This window comes from Liolophura sinensis, chromosome 6 (assembly GCF_032854445.1).
Source record: "Liolophura sinensis isolate JHLJ2023 chromosome 6, CUHK_Ljap_v2, whole genome shotgun sequence".
NCBI lineage: Eukaryota > Metazoa > Mollusca > Polyplacophora > Chitonida > Chitonidae > Liolophura > Liolophura sinensis.
The window spans coordinates 82,157,896-82,177,334 of record NC_088300.1 but is presented as its reverse complement, the minus strand read 5'-3'; the positions used below and the strand labels follow the sequence as shown (position 1 = coordinate 82,177,334).

At 39.2% G+C, this 19,439-nt stretch overlaps 1 protein-coding gene across 5 annotated transcripts in view; it reads left to right on the top strand.

The window, feature by feature from the left end:
- The first annotated feature begins 2,872 nt into the window (after window positions 1-2,872).
- LOC135468015 (homeodomain-interacting protein kinase 2-like) overlaps window positions 2,873-19,439 on the top strand; it is a 42,466-nt gene continuing 25,899 nt past the window's right edge. For 4 of the 5 annotated variants that reach the window (XM_064746018.1, XM_064746016.1, XM_064746017.1 and 1 more), the window contains exons 1-2: window positions 3,119-3,386; window positions 8,684-9,686. In XM_064746018.1, the coding sequence (XP_064602088.1) occupies window positions 8,701-9,686 (986 nt within the window). In that variant the 5' untranslated portion in view covers window positions 3,119-3,386; window positions 8,684-8,700. Of the gene's footprint in view, window positions 2,929-3,118; window positions 3,387-8,683; window positions 9,687-19,439 lie in introns of those variants that run through there. The other variant, XM_064746015.1, reaches the window with a different exon arrangement.

Below are 19,439 nucleotides of genomic sequence, written 5' to 3'. Positions count from 1 at the left end.
TTATTTTTGTTTCACGCGTGAGGACATTCCGAGATATTTATTTTAACTTTTCAAGAGCATTCTAGGACTCAGTTCGCCTCGAGGACGAGTCGCATGGAGGCGTGGGTAATGTTACAAACTGTGTATCTTTACATGCATATATTGTCTCATGTACAAATGTTATTTTGTCACTTCACTGTTAACACTTATTCCCATTTGAATTGTTATTATATGACAATAGATGGTTGTGTTGTCGTTCATAGGTCACGTGACTATGTAACTATAAATACCCTGTTGTGATGATAATCTCCAGGAAGAAAGAGAACAAAACTGTTAACCAATAAATAAAAGCACTACTGTTGTTTTCTCTCTGTCTAAATTTCTGTTTAGGCAACTCAGTGTAATTCTTTAATATAGATCTATGTATTTCTAATGTAAAGATAACGTTAATCTCTGTAAATAGCTTACTATTTATCCCCTTTCTGTTAAATAACCATGGCAGCATTTGAACCTATGCAATAAGCTATACACAAGCTACCACAAAAAGGTTTAATGCCACTAATTGACTAATGTACATATGTAAATAGTATACCAACGCACTGCCATTATCTCTCCGGCCGTACGTGGGAAGGTCTGCCAGCAACCTGCGGATGGTCGTGGGTTTCCCCCGGGCTGTGCCCGGTTTCCACGCACCATAATGCTGGCCGCCGTCGTAAAAGTGAAATAATCTTGAGTATGGCGTAAAACACCAATCAAATAAATAAATAAATAAATCACTGCCATTATCTATCCAAAATATTCATGTGTTAAAAAAAAATAATAAAACACTGATTTGATGGGCCACGATATCCGCCAGGAAAGTGACCTTAAAACCAGTATTTAAACCAAAATAATCTCCAGTCTGTTGTAGATTCGCAACGGCTGAACACCTAACTTGCACGGGTTAGAAGACCTGAATAAGGTCTGGAATCTCCCGTTGGATTTAGGTTGTTGGGGTTAGGAAACCTACATATGAACGGTCAGACCCTGGATATTTTATAAACTTGAATTAGTAGGAACTCGCTGACAGGCGTACGCCTTTGCAGTTGCAGACCCGTCCAAGCCAAATCGCCCTGAGCCAAGACCCGGTGTCACAACTCCCTATCCCTGAAAGTTATTGTGTTCAAAAGAGTCCGTAACAGTATATATTAAGTTACAGGTACAAGGAGAGTGGGTATGACCAAATTACAGGTACAAGGGGAGTGGATATGACCGAGTTACAGGTACAAGGAGAGTGGGTATGACCATGTTACAGGTACAAGCAGAGTGGATATGACCATGTTACAGGTACAAGGAGAGTGGGTATGACCATGTTACAGGTACAAGGAGAGTGGGTATGACCATGTTACAGGTACAAGGAGAGTGGGTATGACCAAATTACCGGTACAAGGAGAGTGGGTATAACCGAGTTACAGGTACAAGGAGAGTGCGTGTGACCAATTTACAGGTACAAGGAGAGTGCGTGTGACCATGTTACAGGTACAAGGAGAGTGAGTATGACCAGGTTACAGGTACAAGGAGAGTGGGTATGACCCGAGTTACAGGTAGAAGGAGAGTGGGTGTGACCCGAGTTACATGTAGAAGAAGAGTGGGTATGACAATGTTAAAGGTACAAGGAGAGTGGGTATGACAATGTTACAGGTACAAGGAGAGTGGGTATGACCATGTTACAGGTACAAGTAGAGTGGGTATGACCGAGTTACAAGTACAAGGAGAGCGGGTATGTATGTTACAGGTGCAAGGAGAGTGGGTATGACCAGGTTGCTGGTACAAGGAGAGTGGGTATGACCGCGTTACAGATACAAAACGGGTGGGTATGACAGAGTTGCATTTACAAGGAGAGTGGGTATGACCATGTTACAAGTACAAGGATAGTGGGTATGACAATGTTACAGGTACAAGGAGAGTGGGTATGACCGAGTTACAGGTACAAAACGAGTGGGTATGACCGAGTTACAGGTACAAAACGGGTGGGTATGACCATGTTACAGGTACAAGTAGAGTGGGTATGACCCGAGTTACAGGTACAAGGAGAGTGGGTATGACCGGGTTACAGGTACAAGGAGAGTGCATATAACCAAACCACAACCTGTACAAGAACAGCGTTATGAGGGGAAATGTCCAAAGTTTATATGAGTAGGTATATTATTTATCTGTTTATTTGATTGGTGTTTTACGCCATACTCAAGAATATATGAAACATTCTCAAATACAAATGAGTAGGTATAAACATACAAAAACATACTCTTTTTATTGGTGGTAAGAGAATATAATTTAAGTTGGGTATGATCAAGTTACAGGTACCGGTACAAGAACAAACATTATATGAAGACTCACCAGAGGTAACAGGCAACAGTTGTCTCAGAAAACTAGAATTCACAAACTTAATTCTTTTAGAGCTTGTAGGCCTATCTAATTTATGCTTCGAACATTAAGAGGACATATGCCTATGTTACAGTCCTTGTTGGGATAAACGATTCTTTACATTGTATAAGTACTAAATCAGTTCCAAACAAAGACAAGTCGGTCTGTGCAGGGGCCTATGCCAGTAACCTTTGAATAGAAATCCTTCACGTGTCCACGTACTACTTCTACCTTAATTGTGTATTACTTTGAGATAATATATAGGTTTGTCGACTCACTAAACACCCACGTATTCTCGCGAATGGTCATATTGTTAATGGCAATGAGATTTAGCCTGTTGTTACGCTCTCGTAATGCGCCATGTGTTTCACCATGTGACGTACGATCACTGCTCACCGGTTGGCTGTGGTAAGTGGAATACCAGCCTTTTCATTGGTTGGTATTTCCCGATGGCTGCTGCTCTGGGTTCCATGACGTGTTTGCAGTTCAAGGGGAACGACAGGACTGAGTAAATACGTCGACTTCGAATTTTTGAACATGTGGAGGGTATGTAAATCTTCATATGTTCATTTTTGACAGGAATTTGATACTATAAGAATCATGGCTCTATTTGTTTGTAGTCAAACCGTATTCAGATTAAAATCGTGGTGAACTGTTCGCCCATTTAGGAAGTGAACCACCTACGTACCTTACGGAGCTCCCTCATCGACCACCAGTCGATCCCCCGTACCCGAAGAAGACATGTTGCGCTTGTAGTGAATGGCTCGATTAGAGCCAGTATTTCGGGGGTTTTAGTTGTGTTTTGTACATATTTTTCTGTATTTAATCACGGGGGATCTTACGAACTCAAGTCTTTCAAACCTGGAATCAATTCTGATGAGATCATATTGTAAATAGAGTGTTAGAAATTGAAGACTTAGGGTAAACTCTGCCAGGCGATCACGGAGATCTCACACAGGAGTCCAAATATAAACATCGACAATCTGCTCGACAGTTTCTAGCAGGTAAGAAAAAAGCTCGGGTGGCACAGATCCCAAGCTTTTACCTTTTATGTATATGTGCATGGCATAGTTTGGAGTGATATTTTGCCGTGGCTGTATAGGTATTGGAAAATTGAAGGAATGGTTATGTGGCGAAGAAATGGTGAGGGAAGATTTGAGTCATTGTTCAAATCTATCGACTTAAGAATGGGTTTTACGGCAGACTAAGAAACGCCGAGCGCTATTGTTATTGTTCCCACCAACTGTGTTTGCTTGCCGACCGTAGGGATTAATGCTGGAATTCTTGGACATGTTTAAAGCGGTTTTGGTCTTGTTGATTCTTGTGGTGTGTTCATCTTACAATTAATAAGTTACATGTAGCCCTGTAAGCTTACATGTTCGATGTCTAGGGTTCGGTTTTTTTCAAAGTTACTCGACAGCAAGCCTAATAGCAGTATATTTTTACGCAAGTTACATGTCCTACTGGATCAGTATTTTGCCAATGAATGGAATGTATTGTTATCATTAAAGTGACAAAACAGCACATTAAATAATCAACAATTTAACCACAATTTTCTGCCTCTTGTGCCTTTGTTTATTCAAGTCCTGATCCCAAAGAGATTATGATGTTTCCATATAAACGTATCAAGAAAAAAAAGATTATTAAATGATTATCTATGTTATTTCTGTGAAGCAGAAATATCTGAAAAATATTTTGATTCATTACCACTTCATAGACTTCTAACTTTTCCCTTCACATTAATTTCTTTCAAAATTTAGAAGTATATCATAGAATAGAAAATTTTTTTTTTTGAATTGTGAACCTAAAGTGTTTAAACTCAACCCCCTCCCCTGAAGAGAGAAAATCTTGTGCGAAATATCAGCACTCCGTCTGACATAATGATAGTCTCGCTAGGGAGTTGCATGCATGTAAACTGTCACTGTTAGATGTCACATTCAACAACAACAACAATTATTATACCTCATAGTGTAATTAGGGCCTCCGTGGCTCAGTTGGTTAGCGCACTAGTGCAGCGCAATGACCCGGAAGTCTCTCACCAATGCAGTCGCAGTGAGTTCAAGTCCAGCTCATGCTGGCTTCCTCTCCGGTCGTATGAGGGAAGGTTTGTCAGCAATATTCTTGAGTACGGCATAAAACACCAATCAAATAAATAAATAAATCATAGTGTAATTCTTGGTTTCCATTGGTCGAGAGACAGTCACATGATATTCCGCAAAACATGATGTACAACGATCATGCGCGCCAAGGAATGATGGGTCACGCTCACAAAGTATTATCCCACATTCACGAGGCAATATCAAATGATCACTTGTATGTATTCCACAGAAGTTATCTCCATTTGAGAGCTAGTAAAGTGAACAACGGGACAGTGGTCATAGCTCCCTTATCGATGTACACATTTGGCAATTTAAAGTACAACTCGAAAATGTGCTGGTTATTCGGTGAAATTACAACATATGGTGCATGCTGTGGCGAGGGACATCAGGAATGGTTAACTCTGGACAAGTTATATTCAACTTGGGTTTCGCCCTCAATGATGTCACTTCTCTTGAGCGGACAATTCCTGATGTTGAACCCCACGCTATGCACTATCTGTACAATACATAGTATGTCAGAAAGGATATGACAGTTTTTTAACATTTTATATGGAATTTCCATATGTATATATTTATTGTCTGAATTCATAACACGTTCTATGTCTTTGCATTGCTTTTGTGTTTTGCATCTCCAAACATTCGGTAAAATTTGAAATTCCAGAAAGTCAGTGTGGCTTCACTTGGCAGTGTGTATGTCTTGTACTTTGTCCGACATTTTCACAATCAGTACAAGGTTTCTGACAATGTCAGGGATTCATAGATGTCCAAATTTTTACAACCAGAAACTCAAAATTGAGTGTTTTTCTGGTCCAGATTGAGTTTGTTTATATTTTACACACCGACTATAACCTGGTATGGAGTTTAATTCTGCTTTAGTGACCCGTAATTTTGTGAATTGAAATATATGATATACTGGTATATATTAGTATGAGAGAGAGAAAGTTTAATTTTATTTGAGGTTCATTTCTGATCTTGATGTTATTGTTGGTATGTACATATACTTTCACAAGTATTTTTTCCTGATCAGAGGTAAAAATTGTATAATGAAAGAGTTATAAACCATGATGATGCATGTTCAGTTGTTGGTGGTTATGTTAAAGGAAATGAAGGAACTAAGAGATATATCAAAGGTAAATATGTGCAAAATACAGAGGCTTAACCGGCTCAGATGTATATAATGAAACAGTTATAAGCCATACATGTTCAGTTGTTACAAATATTAAAATAAAGGAACTGACAAATGTTACATAAAATATAAACATATAGGCCTACAAACACAAAAGACACGGCTTATTCTGATCAGAGGTATATATTGTAAAGTATTTATTATTCGCTGGAATTTTCGAGGATTTACTTCAAAGATGGGTTCACAGAAATTGATTGTCACGTGATTAAAAAAAAATTCTTAAAACTGTTTGATTTTCCATGTTATAATATGGCCGAAATTACTCAAGCACGTCGAGGTATTATCAAGAGTGGGTATAATTCTCGTTTGTTTCCTACGTTGTCGCTAATCCTTGTAATCTGGGTCAGAGATTAAAACACAAAATAATGCAGTCTCTGCAAATAAATTGTTAGTTTTTAAATCTACCCTGGTGTTAGTTACATTAAATAGAGATGACCCTTCAAATAACATCAAGTGTGTCACGCAACACACCGGCCAGTATATTTACCTCCCTTAATAATATAATTCCATGTTGTTTATTTCTACAAATAAAAGGATTTGAGTTTCTTTGTTAGATTTGCTTTTATAGTTTATAAAAATGTAAAAATGAACAACGGTAGTATGAAATATGCCAGTTTTTTTTTTTGCACATTTAATGTATTTTTGGGGTTATGATAGACGTTAACACCTTTGTGTTGGCGTTTGTTGTCTAACCCAATACGGTTCAATCTCATTTTGTACCTCGTCAAGACACATTTTTTTTTCAGATACTCAACACTTCACCATTTTGGGTCACCAGTAATACACCTGGAAAGTGTGATGTTGATAGTGAAAGGGGGTGAAGAAAAGACATACATGTAGGCATACATGTATACATAGGCAGACATGTTCAGAGATTCTTTCCTTTGTAGCTATATAGGACTACCTGGTATGCAGGTACATGTAGGTGTACATGGAGGTCTGCATATAAATTCCCCCAAAGCATTCTAGAATAAGTAGTTATTTCAGCTCTTCCGCAAGAGGAATGAATTTTAATAATGATCATACATTTATTTTGCATCAACCCATGTGGGGTTTATTTCATTACCTTACTCACTAACAGTTTTATTCTGTATTTTTCATTCCTTGTGCTTTGATAGTCGGGATTGCAGTATTATTTTTTTCTATGGTAACCTGCCTAATGCGAGAGGTACATTTTCCTTTACCTGTCTAAACATTTCTTGACCCGTTCATTGTTGTCCTTGGGTCAAAAGAGGATGAAACGGTTGTTGATATAGGCTAAATCCAAATGTAGGACCTACATTAGAAGGCATGAATTTGTTGTTTTCAGCTTTAATTATTGGCAGTATGTAGTAAAAATCTGAAGTGTTTCTGTGCATATTTTGCTAGGTGTTCTCATGATATTTTTTATTCCATTGCATTACCACATCTCTTCACAAAATCATAGGTACATGTATGTCAGGAACTGCACCCTCAATGTTACTTTAACGCTGCATGTTGACAATTCGTGGGGAATTGAAATCAGACATTTGAAAGTGATGTTAGAATGAATTTGGGCAATATAGAAGCAGCCCTGAGTATAGTAACCAAAAAGATCATTTTTAAACTTTTGCTACATCTTATTTGGTTTGGGTGTGGCACAGGTGCTTTTACTGTACTAACACATGGTGGAGAACATCGAGCACATGATTGGCTGTGGAGATTTACTATTGATTCAGACAGGACTGTCTGCTTTAAATCTCGCATGTACGTTAGCTTTGAGGAACTTAGACGTACACACAAATTTTGGGGGTATGCAGTATGCTCTGTTTTAAATTTGGAAATGTATGATGTATATATGAATTGTTTTGGTTTTTTTTTTTTTTTTTTTTTGAAAATTTCGATTCTTTTGACTCATGTACATGTACGTGTAGCACCAGATTAAGGTTTTATGTTTCAATCAGATACCTGTATTAGTCCTGCTTGATGCAACCTTCACTTCGATATTTTGATGTTACTACAGTGCAGTCATACATTCTTGCATTTAAGCTTTATGAAGCATTTTAACATCATAGGGTATATTTATTGAGATAAAATGAGCATTTTTGGAGTGCAGCTGTTTGACACGACCAGATGTACAAGCAGGGTGCAAAATGGTCATACGTCCACTTGTCACCAACAGGTAAAATTTGCTTGTGACAAGTTGAACATAATCATAGTCTCTCAGCAACATGGAGATGATTGTGCATTTCCCACAGGCTATGCTCGGTTTCCTCCTACCATAATGCTGGCCACCATTGTAAAAGTAAAATATTCTTGAGTATGATACAAAGCACCAATCTAATAAATGAATAAAATCCAACAGATCCGATGTGATGGGTAAGAAATCCAACAGATCAGATGTGATGGGTAAGAAATCCAACCGATCAGATGTGATGGGTAAGAAATCCAACAGATCGGATGTGATGAGTAAGAAATCCAGTTTAAGACAATGCATATCATGAGGATACGTCGCATGTTGAAATAGAGAATTAACCGTGATTTTTAAATGTTTCTAAATGCAACAGATACATTGCCATTATCTTTTCGGCAAAACTTGCTCATGACTAGAAGACACTCCGGCTAGTTTTCAAACTTGATCTGAGTCACAAAATTAACCTGCACACAAACTTTTATCAGAGTCCTAACAATGTTGCATGGAAAGCAGCGAGGAGTTAAAACCAACAGCTTAGTAAGTGAACTGGAGATCAGGCTATCGCCAAGCTCCAGCTCCATTGACATTCAGCTTGACGACACACTTAATGCTAATGCAGGGTTCCATATACAGATATGTACATGTATACATGTCCTGGCCTTCTCTTCCTGCTGTTAAGGAAATTATTCTGTCATTTCATGTAACAGTTCAGCCCCTAGCTGTGTGTGGTGCACTCAGCTGCCATTGTTGTTGAGTCCAGGTCTGTGTATGCACATATAAGTATATTTCCTCCTATCCTGGGTTAGGCTGACACAGCTTTACATCACTGCTACAGCTCTAATTGTTTTTTGGGTTTCTCTGCAGGTTGACATGAACTACTGATGCAAGAAGAGCCCCCTCATTACAGCGCTAAAATCAGTGCATTCAGTAATTTCAAGAAGATAAAGGTAGAGGGGGCTTGTCCAAGTCAGCATGTAGTTGTGGGGGCTAACCTGTACCCCAGCCCTCCACTACACCTGGAGCTAGCCCAGCTTCCTTATGGAGCAGTGCCACAAGGAAACGAATACGCAAATATCCAAGGGATGCCTCAAAACTATATACGAGCCTCCACCATTAAACTCTACAACACATATCAGCGATGTGGATTAAAACGTAAAAACGACGACGAGTCCCACATGCAGCTTACAGAGGCCCAGCCAGTATCAAGGGAGGATGACAGTACTACCAATACCACCGCAACCACCACCACCAACAACAACAACAATGCTACGGCCACAACCTCTACCAAGGCCTCCTCAAACAACGAGGGTGACTACCAGCTGGTGCAGCATGAAGTTCTCTACTCCATGACCAATGCCTATGAGGTGCTGGAATTTCTTGGCCGTGGAACCTTTGGTCAGGTTGTCAAGTGCTGGAAGAAAGGGACCAATGAAATAGTGGCGATCAAGATCCTCAAGAACCACCCTTCCTATGCTCGACAAGGTCAGATTGAAGTCAGCATTCTCTCGCGCCTAATGCAAGAAAATGCAGACGAATTCAACTTTGTTCGAGCCCATGAATGCTTTCAGCATAAAAACCACACTTGTCTGGTGTTTGAAATGCTGGAGCAGAACCTCTATGACTTTCTCAAACAGAATAAGTTTCAGCCGTTACCACTGAAGTTCATCCGTCCCATAACACAGCAAGTGCTGACGGCTCTACTGAAGCTTAAGAACCTGGGTCTGATCCATGCAGACCTCAAACCAGAAAACATCATGTTGGTCGACCCGGTGCGCTTTCCATACAGGGTCAAGGTCATTGATTTTGGATCAGCCAGTCATGTGTCTAAGGCAATTTGCTCCACCTATCTCCAGTCTCGTTACTACAGGTAAGTCAGGAGTCTCTTTTCTTGCATTTGCATTGTCTGGCTTAGCGTAACAAATTGTGAGTTGTTTTGGCTTGCACGCACACATGGATATCAAGCTACATATATATCTGTTGATATTTTGGTTATATACCAGGGATTCATAGATGTCTGAATTTGGAAAACCCAATAGTTTTGCTTTTAAATTTCAACGAAATCTTTGTACGTTCAGGGCTCACACACATCACAGAATTTCTGGAATCTCAGGGAAAATATTTGCTCAGTCTGGTTATGGAAAGACAGAAAGAATTATGGAAAGAAATTTAGTATTATCGGACCTACATGTAGATCATGGAAAGTCATGGAATTCTAGAATTATGCAATCACATATTGGAATTGTCATACCTGAGCGTGTGCATCCAATAATAGAGAAAGCAAAGTTAAACCAAATGTTAGGGGTGGTATCTTAAAAATACTGCTAGTATTGAGCTCAGGGTTTGTACACATGTAGAACACAATATCATGAGGGGGATAATCCATCGTTGATTCAGTGTGTACATATTAAGTACTGTAAATGACTGAATTCCTGACAGTGTATTGTGTATTACAATCACTGCTAAACAAAATTTTAGGGTTGGTGTCTTAAAAAGTATTGTATGTATTGACCTGAAGATTTACATGCATATAAAACACAATGATGCAAGGGGGATGTTCCATCCTTGATGCTCTGTGAGCATATTACATGTAATTACTGTAGGTTACCAAATTCACAATTTCAGCTTTTTATATATTGAGCTGAAGTTTTGCATTCATGTGTCTAATGCAGGTGAACTCTTTGGCAGCCTTGTTACCAATTTTAAGTCGAATTTACAAACTGACGTCTCTAAAATAATTCTGTTCATTATTTCGGCGCAGTTACTCCTTTGAAATTGTTACCTTCCAGATGATGGTACTATGTTTCCACATTAAAAATCAACAACTCTGCTCAATTTTCACATTTTTTCATACACGTATGCGGGGCTACATGTCGATGACCGGATTTTTGCCAGTGACAGGCAAATATAAACTTTGCTGGTGATAAGTGAACCACGTCTCAGCAAATCATTTTATTAAATCATAAAACATGCACTCTACTTTGATAAACTGTGACTAAACCTTCTGATTGGAAAAGTTAATATTTTGCATGTACCTAACATGACAGTAACTCAGACATACCCAGTAGGCTGATTATGTCCAACTTCGGATACTCACACACAATGACACAAGAGGAAAGTACTGAATTCTCCATAGTGTTTGTTACTCTCCATGATGAATCCGTTTTTTAGATAGTGTAGACAAAGGCAAATGTACCACCACCTGCAGTCATGGAGAATGCTTGTATAGTGACCATTCGTCTTCACAATATTTTTTTTAGTTTTCGTCATAAAATAGACAGAGTAAGGGCTGAAAAAGGCCATTGGGGTGACTACTGCCAGTTCTGCTACTGCTTTACAAAATGCTGCCCTAATATATTTCTCAAATATACTTTCAACTCTGCGGATATCTTTTTAGTCTGCAATGTTAAATGTATCACTTAGGATCCAGTGTCTGTCACATGCAAACTTGTCATTTCATAAAGAGAGAGACTAATGCAATAAAATGCAAGGTTCATTATAGTAAAAAAGCCATATTTGACTCACAAACATACTTCAGAATTATATTTTGAATGTACTTATGTACAAAGAATGAAAAACAACATGTACAGTTATAATTCAATAAAGACAGGCCGGTAAAATTTTATAAACATTTCGAGTCCTGACACAAGGCAGCTGTTTAGTTAAGTGAACTAGGTGAAGTGTAAATAGGCCTTACAGTTTACAAACAAACTCGTGATGCTCAGGAACTGTCGGTTTAGCAATCTTTGGTTGGATGACGGTACAAAACTTTGTTGACGTGCGAAAAGATTGAAGAATTACAGTAGTGATCGTACAGGTTTAATGAGATGCGTGTGCAAGATTCGGGGTCTTTTTTCCTGATAGAGTAGTTCTTAGCTTGAAGTTGTCTGTGACTGAAATAGTGTTCTGACAGCTCCATTTCTTCGAAGCTCTAGGACACACAGTGTCTGTGGCTGAAATAGTGTTCTGACAGCTCCATTTCTTCGAAGTTCTAGGACACACCGTGTCTGTAGCTGAAATAGTGTTCTGACAGCTCCATTTCTTCGAAGCTCTATGACACACCGTGTCTGTGGCCGAAATAGTGTTCTGACAGCTCCATTTCCTCGAAGCTCTAGGACACACCATGTCTGTGGCTGAAATAGTGTTCTGACAGCTCCATTTCCTCAAAGCTCTAGGACACACCGTGTCTGTGGCTGAAATAGTGTTCTGACAGCTCCATTTCCTCAAAGCTCTAGGACACACGTGTCTGTGGCGGAAATAGTGTTCTGACAGCTCCATTTCTTCGAAGCTGTAGGACACACCGTGTCTGTGGCTGAAATAGTGTTCTGACAGCTCCATTTCTTCGAAGCTCTAGGACACACCATGTCTGTGGCTGAAATAGTGTTCTGACAGCTCCATTTCTTCGAAGCTCTAGGACACACCATGCAGTCATTGTATTGTTTAACTTCCATGTAAACAAAGACCATTGCGTCAGACAAAGATGTCAAACATTTCCCGACAGACCTAAGCTTGAAATTTAAGTATACAAGTAGCACAATAAACGTGTCCTTGCATTTTATGTGGCACCACCCTAATATCTGGAGTATACGGCCCAAAGAGTAAAATCAGAAAGCTAGCTGTCTTTTGCGCAGGCAGCTGTCTTTGCCGGGACAAAATCACGAAGGGCTAAGCTCTTCCAAATCGAGGGTGTTGACCTCCATGTTATTAAAATTTGCGGAGAAAATAAAGTTGTTTGTTTAAAATTATACGTCCCATGGGCAGAGAGGCGCTAACCGGGCTCAAAGAAGCCACGCAGTATCTGTGTACATGTCACCTTGTCCACACTAGCAACACGGTTCACCGAGTCCATGGCACTTCGGGGGTGTTCGCTGAGTTCAACGATGACGTTATTTCCGAAAAAATCCAACCTTTGATGGAAAATATGCATAATACAGGGCAGTAATCAACAGGTATAAAAATACGCCCAAAATGAAAATTTTTAAACAAAAATTCCAGGGCATAATTTTCTTCATTTGGCATAGAAACATAAATGTTGTTTTAGAGTTGCTTGTCATATATCCTTTAAAGCTTTTGGCCAGTCATAGGGTTGCAGTAGACACCCATAGTACACAGACCCAGGAAGTCTTTTACCTCAAAGCTCAAAATTTTGGTCAGGTACAGTATTCACAGGGTTACAGTTGCTTACCATAGTACATGGATTGCCAAATATAGTTTGGGATTTTCATATTATAGACCTCCGTGGTAAAGCTGTGCACTAACTCGTCACAGTGTCTTTTACCACGACCATGACTTCACTCCATAACATTTGAAGTCACTACTCTGCAATCCTTAAGCATACGATAAACAGTCATAACTGAATGACAGTATAATAATTTTGATCTTTCTTGTTCATTTAATGGCAAGATCTTGGCACTGTATAATTAGAGGATAATATCTGTGTATGACAGTGACAATTGTTCTACGTTTCTTTATGGGTCATTATAGAGGCATGAAAAATTGTGAAGAAATTGACAGAAGTAGTTTCACCCACTGACATGAGGTGTCAGTGTGCTTAACGAAGTAGACAGTGTGTTAAATATTAGCTTCCTTTTGTGAGGTTTCTTCATTGTTTTGTTGGGATTTATATGTTATGATCACATGACTTGAACATATGCAGTATTCTCTGAAAGAGTTGGGGGCCTCCGTGTCTCAGTCTGTTAGCACGCTAGCGCAGCATAATGACCCAGGAGCATCTCACCAATGCGGTCGCTGCGAGTTCAAGTCCAGCTCATGCTGGCTTCCTCTCCGACCGTAAGTGGGTAGGTCTGGCAGCAACCTGCGGATGGTCGTGGGTTTCCCCTGGGCTTTGCCCGGTTTCCACCCACCATAATGCTGGCCGCCGTCATATAAGTGAAATATTCTTGAGTATGGCGTATAACACCAATCAAATAAATAAATAAATAAACTGAAAGAGTTTTTTTTGTTGTTCCCACCTGCCTGTATCTGGGGTCAATTCCATAAAGCCATTTCAGACAGTCAAAATTGAAAACCTCTTTATAATGCATAGTTTTTGGTTCTGAAAGTGGACATTTGGACACATTTGTCTTTAGCTAATACTGATGAGGTGGACAAAATTTTAATTTCTGAAGTCGACAAATAAGCTTTATGATGGTATTTGAATTTTTGACTCAAGTCAGAAATGGCTGTGTGGAATTAGCCCCAGGTAACTTGCCAAGTAAATTGGACACCCCTTTAACTTGTATGCCCTTTTGGTACATGAATGTTTAGATGAAGCTGTGTATGTAGAGAGCTATTGTGCCATGATACGTATTGTATCACCACTCCCGTTGTGGCTGGACCCATTGTTACATTCATACTGTCGTCGTCGTCATATGACTGAAAAATTGTTGAGCACGACGTTAAACCCCAAGCACTCACTCACTCACATTCATACTGATCATGCTAAGTGAATGATGGCTGCTTGGAAAATGTTGACCAAATAAAAAAATATATTTTTATTATTGGGAATATGTACATGTATAAGAAGGTCCATGATCTGTGCTACTATCATGAACGTTGAGCCCACAACTGGGTAATTTACCTGACCGTTACCTAGACAAGTATAGGCAGCCCTCCTGAAGCTGTTAATCTCACAGTTGTTAATCTCACAGGCTGGATATGAAGCTTGTGACATGGAATGACATGTTCATGTTGTCTCCTGCCATCGTGTTCAGTGCATAGAATGATGCTAGTCCTGGCTAGACTAGCCAATCTTTCCCCCATGTAAAGAGCATTTGTAAGGGAAATTGCCATTGTTTTGAGGTGTTAGGCCTAATTAAAGGAGTTCTGTGGCATGTGTAAGTGAGTAGGTGGGGATCTAAATCTGTGCCAACAGGCTGGTATGGTAACAGCTGAGTGATCTTAAGCCCAATAAAGAGACTAGTGGACATGGCCTTAGTTAGCTCAGCTCTCAGTGGGTCAACTCCTCTGTTATACTTGACCCTTGACCCACCCTTCTGAATCGGTAAACAAGGGGCACCAGTGCAGACTGGCTGAATAAGGAAGCCAGGGGTCGAAATTTCCATTGATTTGTCTGGTAGAATGGTGTATTGTTCAAGGAAAGTGAGAACACTATTGGTCAAATATCTGGCAAGGGAAATCCAGATTAAAAAGAAAAAAATTGTGGTATTAACTTACGTGTTATGATTGTATCATAAGTTCCTTTGGTTTCATTTGGTAAGACCAGGAGACACAACCTGTAGAAGAGGAGTGTGCTTCCCTTGTTTGGCACTGTTGTTTTTGTTGTTGGAGCTGATTGGAATGTTAAAGGAGGTTTCCTTAACCTCATGGTTGATTAGTTGTGGGTACTTGTACTGCACATGTATCATGTTCTTATAAATGGGTTTTTGATTAGCTCGTATTGTATAGACTCAGAGAATCAATGTGAATGAGCCGATGTGTCACACTGGATGGGGTTTACAGCAAACCTTTTAGTTGTGACTCTGTTGTAATTACTATTATTATTCCTATGATGTACATGTACATGTATGGCTGACGTAGACTGTCGTAGTCTTGTGTGTGTATATTACACAGTTTTACATAGATCCGTCAGAGCAGTGAATAAAGACAAACCTCCCACTGAGACTACTCCCTTATTCTAACGTAAAGGATTCTGCACATTGGTTACAGACTGAGCTAATGTTTAGCAAGCACTCCAGCTCCAGCATAGGCCACAGCTATGTTGCTATTCACTGGATGCCAATGTTTGTATTTTAAGCTGCATAGCATTCCCTAGCCAACCTTGGCTTGCCAGTAGGATATGACCGACAGGAGTTTTACAGAGAACTCTCTCCAAGCTAAGCTGTGTAGTTAGGCTGACCAAAGGTTCCATAGGTTTGAGCAAGCACAGGTTGACCGGCTTTTCATTGAGCAGTGGTGTCCTGAATTGGCCCATGTCTTGTCTGCTTTAGTCTGTTCAAACTGTGGGCAGACCCATGACTTCATTGTGAATGCCTGGACTGGGGACTGATTTCATACTTTTTGAAGGGTTGAGGGTGGACCTGGACAGGTTCACATGAGACAGACTTGGCCTCAGCTCTTAAGCCCCGACTCAGTACAGGATGATGTAATAAATGCTGCACTGATGTTGTGACTGACTGGCGGGTAGAACCAGTGTGGAAGCAGCAGTCAAGATAGATGTACAGCGTACATGTGCATGTAGCAGCTCGTTTCCCTGGGCAGTATGGCATCTCCTGTAGTCTGGAGCATTTGGGGGAAATATTCATAGCACATTGGACTCACATGACCCCCGACAAATGGTTCATTTAAACTAAAGGTTGAGGTCTATTTTCAACAACTTCTGATATTAACCTGCCTCTATGTTTAATCAGTGAATTAAAAAACAAGTAGGTCCTTTGTTTATGCAGAACAAAGCAAGCCGTTAAATCCACTCCAATATGGCAACACACTTTGAAAGTAGCCTAGGGTAATGTGATTGATTGCCTCTCAAATTTGGCAAAAAATAAATACAGAACAGAGAGGGGGAAAAAACGAGAAAAATTATACTTAAAAGAAAACTGCTGTTTTAAATAAACAGTACTTACATATAAAAAGGAAACTTCTGAATAAAAAAAATATGTATCACAATTAATGTTTACCCAAGATTTTGGGCAATATTTTCTGTATTTATCAAGAATAGCTGAAATTATTGCCTTTCAGTACAAATGATAAAGGAAAAAGTTATAATGTGACCCGCTTAATTAGTTTTAGGAATTTAATTCCTGAATTTGAACAGGTAAGCTAACATATGCGTAGACAAGACTTGTATTTTGTGTAAGGTTATAAATTGAGCTTTGCAAAAATTTGACCAAATGTGCAGTGATATTTTTTGTAGAAAATCTCTCATATAACGTCTTTGGAAAAGTACATAAAATCTTTCCTTGAAAATTTGGTTATGGAAAAGTCCTGAAATTTCAGTCACATGTCTCTGGACAAACCCTGTAGCACTGCAGCATTTTAGTGAATTCTTACCATGTACAAGAAGGAAAAGCGGCAATTTTTTAAGCTGCCAGCAAACCTGAGCAGATTGGAGAGATTTACTGGTACCTCAACCTATTTTTGCATAGATTACCATCTTATTTCGGACCAAGCAGTATAGTTCCTGAAAGGACTTACTAGTGTTGTCTTCAGCATACCCAAGAATAATCTAGATAGGTTGATCTAAAAGTTTTTTTTATCAACCTACAGCATCAACCTCGGATATTCAGCAGCAGAACTTACAATTTACATTTACAACAACAAGGCACTCTGCCCGAGTTTACTTTCAAGCAGCATCTTATGTGACTGAATGGCTAACAAGACAACCAAATCCATTGCCAAGTTTCTCTGGATGTAACAAAACTAAGTTGAATATCCACTGCCATCGAAATTATTATTATATCCAGACATAAGTGTTGTTTACTTTGTATCAGGATAGGACTGGTATTAAGATATAAGCCTGGCTTAACTTTAATACACTTTTGAACAACTGGTACCAGAACTCTGGCACTGCTCCAAGAAAAGTAAATACAGGGATGTATGATTGCAATGTAGTGACTTCATAATCATATCGGAGTAAACGTGCCGTCAAGCAGTCCATGATATTTGTAATATATATATCTAATTTAAAAGTTGTGCATCTAGACCTTACATGGTGAGTGTTCACCAAAGTGAGAAGTCGCTCTCTAATATTCCAGTGAGAGTGATTTTAAAAAAATCATAGTCTCTTCTCTGTTAGATTCTGTAATTCACAAAATTTCAGATGCAAAAAGATTCAGTTTTCTTTATTACTTTTTGGGACAGGCCACAGACAATTGTAGACAGTAAGTCAATTTACATATAGTTATTGGAAATTGTCTGGGGCCATTGTACGGGTAGGCATATTCAAAGTAATGGAAGTCAGAAATGAAGAAGTAACTTTCTTCCCGAATTTAAACGAAAGTTAATGCTTACGTTCAATTTGTCAAACATGACAAGCTTAAACAAGCATAAGCCAATCAAAACTCGAGAGGAGACTGGGAGGCCCATAGTAAAATTCCTGTAGTAGCTTTGCCTCTCGACAAGCAGGTGATTTACATCAAGTGAATTACATTTGGCGACGGCTTCATGGTCTTCTGCACAATTTTAAACTGTTTCTATGGTGTATACGGGTGATAATTCCATATCTCACTTTTATGCCTTACTCACAGCTATCACAACAGCAACATTGTAGACATTAAGCTATTGTTTTTCGTGTCGCGGCACATCGGTTTGTTATCAAAGTGTCAGTTTCTTATCATTTTAAAAGTTTGTCATACTTTTACTTCACTCAAAGCCTTCAAAACATGTCTGTCCACCTTTACATGTTGAACTCTCCTATAGCTTAGAATTTTCATGTATTGTGTCATATTTTTAGGTGATATAATTTTCATGTTATGAATGATATGCGAAGAGGTTAATGGGGCAGTTTCGAATTTGCATCTTTTATCACTTAAGGTAAAAAAGTGTACCACATGACCTGTTAGAAATGTGAGGTAACTATTTGGATAACATGGCCATCTGAAAAAGGTTTTTTTTTTAAATAAATGAACAATGAAGAGAATTCGTGAAATGAGACTTTGTGAACTTACAAGTGGCTGAAGGAAAGCAGTGTCAGTAGTCTATCCAGAAAATGGTGAATGGTAAGTAATGGAATAGTAAGCTAATGTCCAGGGGTCAAAATTGATAGTTTGGTCTCCTCGACAAAAATTGACCTCATGAATATTTACATGATAGAAGAGATGACCTGGGCTCAATTTTATGTCGTCGTCTTTATTTTGAGTTCTTAAAAATGAGTGAATGACCAAACATTTTAACCCTTCATGTCAACAAATGTTACATAACATACAGACAAATCACATAATACAGAAGGACTATGTTTACCTTCAGCGACAAACTCTCCTATTGGGTCGCACATATGCAGATCATTTGTTAGCTTGCACAACAACTACTCGCAAAACCAAGAGTTACTCCGTGTACATGAGCTGAAGGATGTTATGGCACATGCACAATGACATGGGCTGAATGATGTTATGGCACATGCCTGGTGACATGGGCTCAATGATGTTATGGCACACGTACAATGACATGGGCTCAATGATGTTATGGCACATGCCTGGTTACATGGGCTCAGTGATGTTATGGCACATGCCTGGTTACATGGGCTCAATGATGTTATGGCACACGTACAATGACATGGGCTCAATGATGTTATGGCACATGCCTGGTTACATGGGCTCAATGATGTTATGGCACATGCACAATGACATGGGCTGACTGATGTTATGGCACATGCAGAGTGGCATTAGCTGAATGATGTTATAACACAGGGTGCGTACAGTCCTAGAAACTTCTTGAAAGTGCTTGAAAAATACATTTTTATTTTCAAGTACTTGAAAGCCCTTAAAACAGACAAATACTCCTGGAAACTCCTTGAAACTCCTTTGTCCCAAACTTAAATATTGTCTTCCGACCACCGAATCTGTATATCGGGAGCTCACTGATAATTCTCCCACTGTCAGGGCTTCCGCTGGCACTCTCCATTGTTGCAAATTTAGAACAATTGTTTGAAATGGCAATAAAATTTGAA